The sequence below is a fragment of the Heteronotia binoei genome, chromosome 12, assembly GCF_032191835.1.
Source record: "Heteronotia binoei isolate CCM8104 ecotype False Entrance Well chromosome 12, APGP_CSIRO_Hbin_v1, whole genome shotgun sequence".
Classification (NCBI taxonomy): domain Eukaryota; kingdom Metazoa; phylum Chordata; class Lepidosauria; order Squamata; family Gekkonidae; genus Heteronotia; species Heteronotia binoei.
The window spans coordinates 57,032,456-57,048,156 of NC_083234.1; the positions used below are offsets into that span (position 1 = coordinate 57,032,456).

General features: G+C 43.3%; 1 protein-coding gene across 4 annotated transcripts in view; it reads left to right on the forward strand.

Moving 5' to 3' along the window:
- Positions 1-15,701, forward strand: part of PNPLA7 (patatin like phospholipase domain containing 7) — a 97,337-nt gene that overhangs the window by 38,312 nt on the left and 43,324 nt on the right. For all 4 annotated transcript variants that reach the window (XM_060250678.1, XM_060250680.1, XM_060250679.1 and 1 more), the window contains exon 19: positions 6,703-6,816. In XM_060250678.1, coding sequence (XP_060106661.1) covers positions 6,703-6,816 — 114 coding nt within the window. The remainder of the gene's footprint in view (positions 1-6,702; positions 6,817-15,701) is intronic.

Sequence of the window (15,701 nt, forward strand, 5' to 3'; positions counted from 1 at the left end):
TAGGGCAGCAGTTCCCTTCTCTTGCCATATACAAAGGCTCTTGGGCCCTCCTGCAGAGTCCCTGGTGACCTTACAGTCACAGCTGGACACTTGATCCGAAGGGAAGATCCCTTAAATCCCTGGTGTCTGATTAAAAGGATTAACAGAAGTTCAGTGCTGGAAGTATATCCAAGGCATATAGGACTTCTACATTATATTTTTTTATTGTATAAATTTGATTTTTAGACTGCCCTCCCCTGTGTGCAGGGTTCAGGGTGGTGAACAACAATTCCAGTAAATACATTCATAAATCAGTTATATCAGTTAAAACAATAAACAATGCAAACTGTTTCAGATGGCACTTACAGTAAACTAATTTGTATCCCGGCTCGGTGTGGGGAGAAGTGAAGGAGGAGCCAGGCTAAATTTAAAATGTTTCTGTCCTCAAACAAAGGCCTGGTAGAACATCTCCATCCTACAGGCCCTTTGGAACTGGATTAGGTCCCACAGAGCACGGATGTCACTCAGCAGAGATTTCCACCAGGTTGGGGCCAGGGCCAAAAAAACCCTGGCTCTGGTTGAGGACAGCCAGATGTTTTTTGGGCCAGGGATCACCAGAAGGTTCTTCTCCCCAGAGAGTAATGCTCTTTGGGGGGTATACCAGGAAAGGAGGTCCTGTAGATATGTTAGTTCAAGACCATTTAGGATCTTTTAATGTGAGCCTGGCAGGGACATGTAGGATTACCAGAGAATTGGGTAAAGAATTTAGCATTCTGTGAACCTCTATCTTCTTCCCCCCCCTCCAAGTTTCCTGTAGTCATCCATGAGAGTTTCAGTGCCCTGTTTGGCTCCTTGTTAAGTCCTAAGCTGCATGCCACAAGAAAACCACTAGTAAAATGAAATAATTAAAGGTTGTCTCCCCTGAGTGCAAAGCTCCTGCCACAGAGGTGACTGCCTGTTGGGTTTCTCTGAGTTGCAGTTCTAGACCACCCTGCTTCCAGTTAGGAGGTGTGCCCAGAACAGCAGCTCTTACAGACAACAACAACGAGGTGATTCTTTTTGACTGTGGGAGTCATCTCTCCTCTGCTCTAAAAGTAGATTTCTTGATCAAAGAATGAACTATGTCTTGAATTTTCATGCTCCCCCCCCAAAAAAAAAATCTCAAAAGGAACAGAGTAAATTATGCAAAATGAACATAGTACGAATTTGATTTTAACTTCCAGCATTAAAAAAGACTCAGAATTCAGTGTTCCTTTAACTGAAGAATTTGGGTATATTCTTTTAAAGCATCTGGCAGTTAAAAGATCTCTCTTTTAAGTAAACTCCACAGCAGTGAAACAAAAGGCTTTCAAAGACATTTCCACAACACCGTTCAGCCCAGCAGCCAGTGATACATTGCTGCGAAGATGAAATTAAATTAGCAAATGCCGCATTGAGCCAAGCTCGCTAGGCAGTGAATTCCATTTTACGCTCCAAGAGATAGGGATATTATAGCTTGCTCTAAACATTCTAGTTAATTCAACTCATAAATATTAGCAGAGGGGTGGTGGCAGTGAAAGGGAGTAGTCCACAACCAGTAGTGGGGTGGAGAGGAATAGTCCAAGACCAGTATAAGGGCCATTCAGACTTCTTTGGCTGAAGACCAAAGACTTGCAGAATTAGTTTTGCATCATCCAGTGGTTCTTTGAGCTTCTGTTTCTCGCCCCATGCCATGGATTGACCTGTTTTTAAAACTCTAAGGAGGGTTTCAAAGGCAAACGGTGATTCATTTTAGATTATTTATACCTCTTCTTTTAGTACATTTCTCTCCAGGGGTCATCCAGCAATGGATGCTAAACGATCAGGAAAGGCTATGAAAATGTATCAGCATGCAATCAACAACAAGACTCACAATAATCCAACAATAAAACCAAGAGTAAAATCATACAGCCCCTAATAAAAAAAGGAGTAATAAAACAAGTAGATCTAAAATCTGTGCAGGGGAAGAATAATTTTTCTTTTAAGAATAATAATAAAGAACAGCACAAGACTAGACTAGGGTTGACAGGCTGCCTCTTGGCACCCCAAAGTGCTCTGGGAGCAGGACAAGGTGCAAACATTAAGTAATTTGACATCAGAACATTATTGATGTGCTGGGCATCTCCCTAAACTCTGTGGTATGACCATAGACTTTTGGGGATCTTTTTTTAGAGCAGCTTCTCATTTTAAAGCAATAAATATTTTTTATTTCTTACTTGTGGCATTTGGTGCAGTATTTTTTAGACCCAAAAAAGCTTCACTGAAACATATGATACCAGAAACTGATTTTCATCAACTGAAATTTGCTCTCACTGGTTAATTGACCAGTGTTTCAGATATCTGACTCGACCAAGTTGTAAAGTTTTGAGCCCCGGAGGAAAGCAGTAATGTTTATTCAATACGTAAAGAAATTAATACCACAGTTAATTCATATTTTGTGTAGTATTGAGTAGCAGATTCCTGTGTGACTCTTGATCAGATGCAAACATGACCTGTAGCTCAAAACAGAGTGTCAGGTACGGTATCTATAAAAGGCTGTAAGAGTAGCTTGATGTAATCCATCTTCCGTGAACTCCCACTGTGTGCACTTTTTTCCTGTATCCTTCTGGTTTAACATACAGTTTGGCATTTTGCTCAGCATCCTCGCTAACAGACATCTTACTGGTGAACAAAATGTGTGTGGGGGGGGGGGGCGTGTTTGCTTCAGAAATGAAAGGACTGCAGGAGCTGTTCTTCCCCAGAGAGTACTGGTCATTTGGGGGGGGGGGGTTTACAGAGGCAGCCCATCTGCTTCTTGGCTTTCCAGTTTTTAAGCAGAAGACAGAGATACAGTCTGAGGCAGTGAGTTGAGTGCTCTACCTGGTCCAGAGGCATCTGGATTCAAATTTGGATCCCAAAGCATGGCTGGGGGGGCATTCTTCTGAAGTGAAAGAGATCTGGCTCTTCCCCTTTTCTTTTTTTCTGCTTTCTCCCACAGTTTGCTTTTCTTCTTTATCTTTTAATATATATGTGGCTGCTTGATCTAAAAACGTATTGCCTCTCTTCCTTCTCCCATTCAAAGGGAATGGGGTTATGTGGGCCATTTCTATTGCTTTTTTTTTCTTTGAATACAATGAATTAAAAAATCTGTACATTAAAGCTAAAGTTCACACATTGACTTGGGGGAAACCGGCCTTGCCAGATCTTGGACCGCAGGCTTCTAGTTAATTACTTAAACCTCCAGATTTCTGTTTTTCTTTAGTTTCTAGTTGCTGGTAGATAGCATGATCCTGATTATTCCTTGCACTGCTTCCCTAAATGAATCATGATGAAGCTTCATACAGTTTTCTTTGCAAAGCTGTATTTTTACAAAGGTTAGGCCAATGTCAGCAGCTTGTTTTTACCCCCCCTGTTCTCCAAGGACTGCAGGATGCTGTACATGATTTCCCACCTCTTCCCTTTTATCCTCCCAACAGCCCCATGATGTAGGCTAGGATGTGAGAAATGGTTGGCCTAAGGCCACCCAATCAGTTCTTCATGGCAAGTGGAGGCTTAGGTTGCACCCATCTTATATGCTGAAATAGCCACTCCGTGGAAGCCACTGTCTCTCCCCACCCTCCCCATGACTGAGGGAGGGCATGGAAATAGGGAAACAAAGAAGATACCTTCTGTCATTTAGGATGACTCTGGGCTCTTGTGTGAAGCACTATGCAATAAATCCACCCCAGAAGCTGGGAGAATGCTCCAGCAGAAAACCAACTTGACAGTCGCTTTGGCAAGTCTGATTCCTCTAATGTGAAGAGGCTCGGCTGCCTCAGAATTTGCAGCACAGAAGCTGGCCTTCTGTTGGTACCTTGGCAAGGGAGACCAGACACTCAAAAGCCTTCCAAAAAGACATGCTGTACTCTGTGCAACCTTTAGAGTTGCAGCCCTGCTGGCAGCTGCTTCTCTACCCCCTATCTCTGCATATTGCTTGTTTAGTTAAAGAACACCGCAAGCATACTTCAGTTCTGCAGGACTACAGAACATGCAAACAGTGACAGTTTTTAGCCCTTGTGGCTTAGAAGATATGCTCAAAAGTGTGTGGTCATGCCTGATAAAGACTCAGAAGCCAGAAGGCAGGTGTGGGAGTTGAATAAAATTTAGAGGAAGACTGCTTTCTATTCCCTATGATCAGCAAATCCAGATTAAATTGTCCAAACTTGATCAGTATAGACAATGCATGTAGCTTGTGAAATTCATCTTCTAAGGTGCCTAGATTTAGAAAGCCTGGGTATAAAGTCTTAATTCTGCCCACCCCAAAAGTAGTGTATATAATCCTGCCTAAAATAGGCTAACCTTCCTCACTATGAAGATTAGTTGAAGAAGTAAAGAACAATATCTCTCCCCCCCACACACACAAAATAATTCTTTGCTGGAAGAGTGGAATAAAAATGGGATGGATGGATGAATGGATGGTTGGTAGGTTGGTTAGTACTGGCCAAAGGCCCTGCAGAGGTTCAAGCATGGGAGTTTCACACTGATTCTAAGGATTTGTAATTCTGCACTTAATAACCACTTTTCTGGAGGTCCATGTTACTACTTTGCCCTCACTAGACAATTGGAAGGTGCAGCACCACAAATGAGAATTTATTTAGCTGGAACAGTGATGCAATGTATAGTCTCCAAGAAAGGAGGATTCTGTCTGTTCTGGAAAGCCAGTGGAACAAACATGCCATGTTCTCCCCCTCCCTTATTCTTCCTCTTAGCCACCGCTAATCTTTTGATCCTCTTTTCCCCTAAGCCAGGACAAGAATCTGCATTGTGTACTGAACTTGTCTTTCTGTCTTATATTCAAGAAAGCTTGCAGAGGGTTGTGGTGTCTGAAGTGGGCAGCGGTGGGGGGAGAAGAGGCCTGAAGTCTTAAGTAAAAACCTTGTTATTCTAATGAGTGGATTTGCATATATGTTCTCAAACACCTCTTGCAGCAGGGAAACAGTCCCAAGTAGCAAGTGACGTCCATTCTCATACCAGAGTCCATTAGTTGCTAAGCACTGGGTCAGTTTGATTGCTCTGTCTCCACTGCCACACTCCATGTGTAGAATTTCACCCCAGCCACCCATGTTTAGTGTGGCAGGAGCCAGACTGTGTTCCTGAGCAGGGAAATGTCAGCACCTCCCTCTGGGCAGCAGGTGACGTGGCTTCACACAGCATGTGGTCTCATTAAGCTGCGAATCTCTTGGTTCTGTTGGAAGGCAAAAAACGGGCACCAAGAATAAAGTTTAGAGGCAGGAGACCAAAGTGTTTTGCAGTCACCTTGAAAACTGTGTGATTTTGTTATGTGTACACTCAGGAATTCTCAGTGTGTTAACAGTGCCCTCCTCCCATCAGAACCATCCAACTGTTATAGGAATAAAAATGGGTTGGCTTTCAAATATTTGGTTGAGCCAGAATCTGTTTTCCCCCTCAGTTACGTTTGGGGTCCCACTTTGCTCTTGCATTCAAAAAGGTTTTATTTATTTGAAGTAAAAACTTGTATCCTGCCTTTCCAAACCTTGAAGCAATGTACAGAGGTCTAGTGGTAATAGGTAATTAAACTACAGATGAATGAGCTGTCCCTTACAACGTAATAAAAACAGTGGCAGAAGCACCCAGATCCAGATTTAGTCTGCAAACTCAAAGCTCTTGTAAAATTTAGTCTGTAAACTCAAAGCTCTTGTAAAATAAAACCATTTTGCTGTCCTGATAGAAAGATGTTACTCAGAGCTTTGCATTTTTTCTCAAGTGAAGCTTTCCGCAAAACAGGGCCCACCACAAAGAAAACAGGAGTCCTGGCAGAAGATAAATGGATCTGCTTGGAGGAAGGAGTGTACAGTGAGCAAACCTAAACTGGTGTGTGGATTCATACAGGGAGTTATGTCCCTTCAAGTATGTTGGTCTCAGATTGAGAAGGGCTTTATTGGTAAGAACCTTGAGAACTGAACCTGGAAACAAATTGGAAGCCAACGAACTTGCTTTAGAATCAACTAAATATGAGAACATTGCCTGCTAGTCAGATTACAGTTATGTTTTATACCAAGTGCAGCATCCAGATTATCTTTGAGGGCTACCCCACATAGAGTGTGTTGACATAAGCAAACCTTAAAAGCTATAGAAGCAAGAGTCAGTTTGGCCAGATCTGCTGATTCTAGAAAGCCAAGCTTCCTGAGTAGAATGGAAAAGAATTAGAACTCACTTTCTCAGAGTGGTCCGCCTTTAATTTCTCTATGTTAATTGCTGTTCTGGGCATGCCTCCTGTGAGTTCTGCTGTTCCTTTGCACTGAGAGTGATTGGACCATTTACAATGCAGAGATGCATCAGAGTTACCAGCCCTGAGTTACTGGAAGAAGATAATGCCAGATCAACAAATTGTGCAGAGGTGCAGCAGGCAGTCTCATCTGTGGTCTGGTATTTGAGACTTTAACAAAAGTCTGTAGGGTTTTTGTTGTTTTGTTCCTTGCAGAACTTAGTTCAGGCAAAGCTATGCATGCACATTCCACAAAACCACAGCTGTGCCTCACAGTTTGTATTGAGGGGAATTTGGAACACTGCTTTGGAGTATCTTGTGGATGCAAACCGAGGCTGGGCTGTCATAGAAAAAAAAGAGGAATTTATGAAGCTAGCAACACTTCCTCTCTGTGTGTTCTAGGAGTGCCATGGAAATAACCAGTGTCTTCTCATCAGCCATTTCTCTTCATTGTCTCCCAGGTAGAGGCCTTAACCCATCAGCCCAGAGCCACCACGGTGCATGCAGTTCGAGATTCTGAGCTGGCCAAGCTTCCAGAAGGAGCGCTGACCTCCATCAAGCGAAAGTTCCCACAGGTAAGGAAGTGGCATAGAATTCCACTTTGGACCAAGTCAGAAACAGCCTGGCAAAGAGTATTTGTTTTGCCCTTTGGAGCAGGAATGGAACCACACAGCCTTTTCTTTCTTCTGCAGAACAGTTGTTTCACCTGTACAGGCACCTTTTAGGCATTTAATCTCCACCATAACTATATCCTTTTCCCTCCTAAAGACAAGTAGTTTGCTCACTTCTGGCATTCTTTGGCATGTGGCATCTTCCAAACATTTGGCTGTATTTCTACATCTCTTCTAGAGGCTTCTGAAAATAGGGAGGAGGGGCAAATAGATAATGGAACCCTGATTGAAGCAGCCAGCAGGGGTACAGTGGTTAGAGTAGGCTTGAAGAGACTTGAGTTCAGATTCTTAGATGATTTCTTCTGTTTTCACTCTCTAAGCTTTACTTCACAAGGTTGGTATGGGAATAAAATGGAGGAAGAGAGCCATGTACACTGTGCTGAGTTCGGAAGAAGGGTAGGATAAAAATGTGATAGCTCAGGGTTGGCCAAATGTGCATAATGTGAGAGCCACACAGAATAAACATCAGATGTTTGAGAGCCGCAAGACAAGAAGGTAGGAAAGAAGGCAAATAGAAGGGAGGAGGGAGGGAAAGGTGGAAAGAAAGCAACTTTAAATGCATTATCTCTGGGACTTTAAAATGTTCAGGTTTTGTTGCCTGGCCAGGATTGCAAAATGAAGAAACTGTCGAGCACCTGGCGGGCCATAATAGACTAGATGTCTGTGTGTTGACTGGGGGACAGGTGTGTTATGTGCTGTCACTGTCATGTAATAAAAGTCCTATATATCTTGCCTCTGCTGTAAGTGTGTTTTGTTGTAAGCATGCAGCCTAATGAAGAGCTCTGTGGAACCTTGAAAGTTCACTTGCTACTTTGTGACATTTTTTTTATTCATTTTTTTTTAAAAAAATCACAGTTCTTAGAATCCTAGGGGGAGGCTGAAAAAAGTTTTGGGGGTGGGGGTGGGTTTTGAGTACGGTATTATATATAGCAGAGGTGGCCAAACTGGCTGTGGAGCCACATGTGGCTCTTTCACACATATTGTGTGGCTCTCAAAGCCCCCAGTGCTCTCAGCTGGCTTGGAGAAGGCATTTCTCCCTTTAAATCACTTCTCTAAGCTACGCCAGCTGGTGCCTTGGAGAATGCATTTAAAGTTAGTTGCTTTCTTTCCACCTCTCCCTCTATTCCCCATCTATTTTCCTCCCTCATTCCACCCTTCCTCTCATCTTGTGGCTCTCAAACATCTGACGTTCCAGTCTTGCAGCTCTCAAACATCTAGCATTTATTTTGTGTGGCTCTTACATTAAGCAAGTTTGACCACCCCTGATATATAGCCCTCCTCATTTGTAAATGCAGAATAAATTATTGAAAATAGTAGTTCAACTTGGGCAAGGAACATCGGTATAAACATTTTGGTTACTATACACAATTGTTGCAGCAATACTCCTTAGCTTCTCTTACTACATTTACACTTCGTGCCTGCCAAGTGGTTTGATTTTGTTAATTTCTGCTTTGCTTGCTTTTTTTAAAGTGCCTCAGTGGAGGCACTGTTGCCTTTGAAAGAGAAGCAAGAGATGTTCCCCCTGGGCCTAATACGCATCATGCTTTTAAACTGAGGTTCACTGTGGTGTGAAATCTGGCAGCTGGATTGAAGACCGCCTGTGTGGTAGGAATGCTATCCTGGATGCATAAATGGGTCCCAGGGTACAGCTAGAAGACACGTGACAGAGAAGCCTTGCTTAAGCTAAGCAACCCTGGTCAGACCTGGATGGGACATCTGTATAGTACAGTGGTTAGAATTTTGGAATAGGACCAGGAAGACCTAGCCTCTCAAAGCTGACTGGGTTGCCTTTGGCCAGTTGTACACCTTCAGCTTCTTCAGCTCCAGAAGATTGGTTGAAGAAAAGTGGAGGAGGCTTCAGCTTAGTGGCAGGCCACCTGCTTTGCATGCAGGTGATTATAATAGTTCATTCATCCATTCCTAAAGAAATATGCTCTGGATGTAGGAGACTGGAATAACTATTGCCCAGACTCAAATGTGCCATTCTCGATCAAGGTGATTAAAAAGTGGTAGCCAGACAACTTCATGGATTCCTGCATGGATTCTTTAGATCCTTCCAATCTGGTTTCAGACCTGGCTATGGGACCAAAATGGTCTCAGTCACACTAGTGGATAACCTGTGCCAGGACATGGTCAAGAGTGCTGACCTAACTGCTGGTCTTCCAGCCCCCCTCTTTGACTGCATTTTACGTCCACGGCACTTTCTGTGTCACTCCAAGAATGTCTTCAAATGTTCTGCCTTTTCTGCTTTCTCTGCTTTTTAAAGGCTGCCCTATTTTTAGGAGAAAGCTCCATCTGTGCATTATTGCTAGCGGGGTTGTTGTCTTCATATGGAAATTAGGGTAGGGAGCTGGATTTTGATGTTTCACTTTAATAGGCAGTGAGCTGTTGTGTCGTCCCCCCTCCCCATACACACAGCAAATTCTTCTTTTAGTGGTCTGGTAAGTTTAGGAACACCGACACCTATGGAGAGAGAAAGAAAAAGATGCTATCAATCAGCGGCTTGCTATCATAGCAAGCGCACAGAAGCTTTGGATGGGAGGGATGAGGCAGTGGCTGAGAGAGAGAGAGACTGAGACATGAGTACTTGTGCTCTATTGCTCTGGAATCCTTTTAAGCTTTGTTCCTTTTGTTCCTTTCAAGCATGTTCAGAGTGATTTTGAAATTGTACTCCCAAGTACTGGAAAATCAAAACTCTTCTTGCAGACATAAACAGTTATGAGCCCAGCTGATATTTCCCAGGCGACAGGTTTGAGCCACTTCTTGAGCTCTACTTGGAAATAATTATTTTTGCTGTCTCTTTTCCCCCCCGCCACATGAGACTCTCAGTGGCATCCCAAGGGACTGATCACTTTCACACTTGTCTGGCATCAATAATGCCATAGCAGCAGGTTCTCCCAGGCCATTCACTGGGACTTGGATTGTCGTATTTATTATACCTTTTTAAACCTTCATGCACAAGCTTGGGTCTTGTGAGGAACCATGAGGGGTGAGGAACAATAGCTTAGTTGCTCAATAGTGCTGACTGCTAAAGTTTGCAGCTAAGCAAGAGGGAAACTTTCCCCCAAGTTCTTGCAATTGTGTCTTGGCTGTACTCCTTCACCATGCATCACTCTGCCTCTTAATTTGCCAGCATCCTCCTCTATATTGTAGCCTGTATATCTGGGAGGGGATACTCAAGGCCATTATTTGCCTGCCTTGGGGTTCTCTTCTTTCAGTTCCACTACTCTCAACATTCCAAACCTCCTGGAAGGCTATGGGCATGTTCTCTTTTCATTAGACCATTTTTGTCCTGTTCTTCCTTTTTAGTTGGGGACTTTCCCCTCCTTCATACTACCATGTACTCAAATATCCTTACTTATCTGTAATTTCAAACACAGGACCAATAAGTTCTGTATTAGGAGGAGTATTTTGCATTCAGCTGAGCTTGTTTCTTATGTTAAAATATTTTCTTCACTTATAGTCCAGAGTGGGCAGGGTGGGAAAACCAAGCATGACTTCCACCCCAGTAGCCCTTTGCATTCAGAGGAAAGAGAAGACTTGCTCACTGATGATCATTACTTTGTCTAAAATGGGCTGCCACAACTTTTACTGGTCAGGTAGTTTGAGCAGAAGCTGTTCTGTTTGCTAGAACTTTGCTTTTTGGGAGCAACAAATAGGTTTCCAGAGGCAGAGAGTGTTTGTGTGCGTGCTTTGGACCCCTCCCCAGATATTTCATGTAAGGATCAGGGTCAGTGGTGGTACCACTGAAGCTTATAAGGAAAAGAAATTAAGAACATAAGAGAAACCACTTTGGATCAGGCTAGTGGCCCATCCAGTCCAACACTCTTGTGTCACACAGTGGCCAAAACTCAGGGGCCATCAGGAGATCCACCAGTGGAGCCAGAACTCCAAAAACTCTTCTACTATTGCCCCCCAAGCACCAAAAATACAGAGCATCACTGCCCCAGACATAGTGTTCCATCTATACCTTGTGGCTTACAGCCACTGATGGACTTCTGTTCCATGTGTTTATCCAATCCTCTCTTGAAGCTGCCTTATGCTTATAGCCACCATCACTTCTTGCAGTGGTGAATTCCACATTAATTATTCTTTGAGTGAAGAACTTCCCTTTATCTTTTTAAGCCTACTGGAGGCACATTATTTTCATGACGTGCCCATGAGTTCTTGTATTGTGAGAAAGGGAGAAAAATACTTCTTTCTCTACCTTCTCTGTCTTAATTGTGTAAACCCGTCATGTAGCACACAGGAGCCAAAGCTTCCCTCTGTTCTGCTGCAATAACTGTATGAGTCTTTTAGGCATCACCATGTCATCGCCTCTCAGCCAAAACCTGTACTTTAAAAAACAGTAGGGCCACTGTGGTGTAGTAGTTAAAGTGCTGGATTTGTACCAGGGAGAGTTGAGTTCAAATCCTTGGTCATCTATGAAATTTGGTGGGATGATCTTCAGTCAAGCTCAGCCAAAAGTAACCCTAACCTCCCAGGGTTGTTGGGGCAATTGCATACACAGCTTGAACTCTCCAGTGGGAGGGAAGACTTCATTTTGACACCTGTTTTCCAGTCCAGGATGCAGGTTTATGTTTTAATGATAATTCTGATTGCTTTGTAACTGGCATTGTTTTTTTAAAGTTGTTAAAGCACTTTGAAAATCAGCTTTGGAAATATGGCATAGAAATTTATTAAATAGGTATATTTTCAATAAACCTCCATCCCTGTGCCATTCAGAAGAGGCAGTACTGGGACAAACGGACCACTGCACAGATTCTCTATTGCTTCATATGCCTCTCCAATTGGTCATGTTTTGTTCTGCACAAATTGCTGTCAAGCTTGTCATCCTGCTTTTAAGAACATAAGAACATAAGAGAAGCCATGTTGGATCAGGGCAACAGCCCATCAAGTCCAACACTCTGTGTCACACAGTGGCAAAAAATTTTATATACACACATACACTGTGGCTAATAGCCACTAATGGACCTGTGCTCCATATTTTTATCTAAACCCCTCTTGAAGGTGGCTATACTTGTGGCCGCCACCACCTCCTGTGGCAGTGAATTCCACATGTTAATCACCCTTTGGGTGAAGAAGTACTTCCTTTTATCCGTTTTAACCTTTCTGCTCAGCAATTTCATCGAATGCCCACGAGTTCTTGTATTGTGAGAAAGGGAGAAAAGTACTTCTTTCTCTACTTTCTCCATCCCATGCATTATCTTGTAAACCTCTATCATGTCACCCCGCAGTCGACGTTTCTCCAAGCTAAAGAGTCCCAAGCGTTTCAACCTTTCTTCATAGGGAAAGTGCTCCAGCCCTTTAATCATTCTAGTTGCCCTTCTCTGGACTTTCTCCAATGCTATAATATCCTTTTTGAGGTGCGGCGACCAGAACTGCACACAGTACTCCAAATGAGACCGCACCATCGATTTATACAGGGGCATTATGATACTGGCTGATTTGTTTTCAATTCCCTTCCTAATAATTCCCAGCATGGCGTTGGCCTTTTTTATTGCAGACGCACACTGTCTTGACATTTTCAGTCAAGACATTTTCTTTGTGGTTGGAAAATGTTCCTGGGATAAAGTAATAACAGAGTCAGCGGCTTCTCTCCACCTTGGGTGATCCCCTCCCCTCTTCACACCTGTTTTCGTAAAAGGGTACCTGAGCACTGAACCTCAAAGAACCACTGTGATCCAAGTAGACGCTGCACATAAATCCAGAAGCATCTCTGGAGCCTGTAATAAATTAGCTCTTTGTGCCCCTGATGAGGGAACAAGTTCATGGGAAGCAGCAAAATTGCTTGGGTCTTGTAATGCAGGCACTGTGGTTGCTCTTGTGGCGTGGGCTCTGTCACTGCAGGCTTGTACAGGGCAGCGGATGCTCAGCTTCTGAGCGATTCGGTTCACAGTTAATGTAGAGCTGGGAAAGGGCTACCACGAAGGTGAAAGTGGTTGGAGCATATTCCTTGCAAAGAAAAGTGAAAGGGTTCAGAGCAAAAGGGGGCGCATGAGTTTATAAAATTATTATTGATGAGTGGAGAATGTGGACAGGAATGTCTTGATTCTCCCATAAGCTGGCAGCAGATTCAGAGCAGACAAAAGGAAAGTGTTAATTCTTAACAATGCATATTTAGCTTCTGGTATTCACCACCACGGGATCTGGTGATGAATGCTGGCCTGATGCCTTAAAAAAACATTCAGGTATGTTTTTTGGAGGAGAGTTCTGAGAATGGCCAACAACTCTTATGTTTTAAATGGAGTTCCCAAGTATTTCTGTTTCTGGGTCCCTGGTTGTGGGGACAAAAAAAAAGGGTTAATTACTTCCTGAACCCCAACACTACAATCAAAAGGTTATTGCCTTCCTTGCCCTGCATGCGTGCTTTCTGGAGGTATCTGCCTGGCTGCTATTGGAGCCCAAAGGCAAGGAAATTTCTAAATGCTCAGCATGTCTCCTTCTGTATTGGGAAGGCTGGGGCTTTTGTCTTCCCCAGTCAGCTTTAGAACTTTCCCTGCAGCTTTGCCCAATGTGGCTTTTTGCTTCTCTGAGAAGTGCTCGTGCCGCACGTTCCAGCTGCCCTCATGAGATCAAAAGTGCCTGAGTGTATGGTTGGGAATATCGGCAGGGCTCAAGGTTTTCACTGGTATCTTAGAAGAATGGTAGCAGAAACCTTTCCTTTATATTTCTGTACAGATATATATAAAAAACACTGCGTACCCTTTTTATGAGAAAGACACTCTGCGCACTGAAAACTCCAAGGAAATCTCGTGCCACTTGCCTTGCTCAAATCCAAAATTGATGTTCCTTGCGTGTTGCCATGGTAGCAGCGGAGTGACTCACCCAGTGGTAGTAAGCAACCCGCTGTGCTCTCTCACAGTGGGTCTCTGGAGAAACAACATTTCCAGAGTTAAACCAGGGCCATTTTGAGTAACTAATCAAGGGAAGGAGTGTGGTTTTGAGCAGTAACCCACAAATTATTTTCATTGTGGTATTGGGGTTCAGGAAGTAATTAATGGGGCTGTGCGTTCTTTGCACTTAGCCCCCTTCCCCCACGCACCTGGGAGAATTCTGCAGTAAAAAAACTTCTGAATTCCCTGAGCTGTATAAAAATAAACACACTTGCATATTTTATTTCTTTTGAATTATAATTTTTTGAAATCCTTTATCACAAACCTATCAAATGATCAAAGTGAAATATCAAAGTTTCAGCTGTAAAAATCAGCAGCACCAGAAGTTTCATGTTCCTTTGTGGAGCTCAGAGTAGCATATGTGTTTCTGCCCCCCCACCCCTACTGTTGTTAGCAGTAACCTTTGAGGTAGATTATCAATAGTGACTGATACAAACACAGCCAATGACTTAATGGACAAGTGGTGACTTTGCATGGTCTTCCCACTCTTAGACAGACACACTTAAGCAGTATACCACTTATACTTTCTAAAGAATAGCTCACACTACTGGAAATATTATTCAGTTTCCCTTCACTTTTCCAGTGGTGTAGTGGGATAGCATTTCAAATTTGAACTAAGGAGCTCTAGATTCAAATCTCCATTCAACCATGGATAATCTTGAATCAGGGGTTGATCCTTCTGTCTGACCTGCCTCACAAGGTTGTTAGGTTATGGGCATCAGGCCATAAAAGCAAAAGAAGAGCCCAGATGGTGATGGGTTTCCCCGCCCCCCAGGAGGCATAGAATATTGAGAAAATCTGAGCCAGGAGTGGCCAAACTTGCTTAATGTAAGATCACATAGAATAAACATCAAATTTTGAGAGCCACAAGACATGAAGTGTCAGATGTTTGAGGGAGGGAGGGAGGAAGGAAGATGGGGAGGAAGAGGTAGAAAGAAAACAACTTTAAATACATTCTCCAACCTGCCAGCTGGCTTAGCTTGGAGAAGATTTAAAGAGACAAATGCCTCCAAGCCAGCTGACAGTGTGGTGGGGGCTTCAAGAGCCACATGTGGTTTCCAAGCCATAGTTTGGCCACCCCTGTAAGCAGTCATATCTCCCTACTGCTCCTCCTCCCCAGCAGAATAATAATCATAGACTTACTGCTTCTGAATATGGCAGTTCCATTTGGCCATGATAGCCCTAAGTAGACCAATCCCCCATGAATGGCAGCCCCTTGCAAATGCCATCCCAAACTCTCCAAGGAAAATATGCCATCAAATAAAATCTTGCCAGCATTTTTACATGTCCTCATATATAAAAATTAGAAATTCTGTTTGCATTTAAAGGCCAGGTAATCAGGAGGCAATGACCATCTGAGATGGCATGCATCTTCTATCCACTAACCCTAATTTCATGCCCCATTCCAAGATACTGTGTACTATCAGGGGCTCTGCCTCATTTGCAATCGAAAAAAAAATCTTGTGTGCCTGTTGGAGTGGGTGAATGTGTATACACTTTTGCAGTTAGTTCAGGTCATAGGTAGCACTCTGTCCAATCCTAATCTCCCAGCCAGGATACTTTCAGTTGCAAAATGATCAGATTCCTTAAAACCTGGATTGATGAGGGGTGTGGTGGAATTTTAGTTAGGGGATACACACATCACAGGATGCATTGCTCAATTGTACTCTACTCCTCTTTAAGGTATTATACATTCCTTGCGGCTTGAGTGGGCAAACTCCTCCCCTCTCCCTTTCCTCCCTTTAACTGTTACTCAAGTCCCCTCAGCTGGTATCTGAAGAAGAGAGCAGTGACTCACTAAAGCTCCTACTTTGCCAGTTTTTAAAAAAATCTTTAAGGTGCGACTTGACTCTTGCTCTTTTCTGCTGCTACAAACAGACTAACATGGCTACT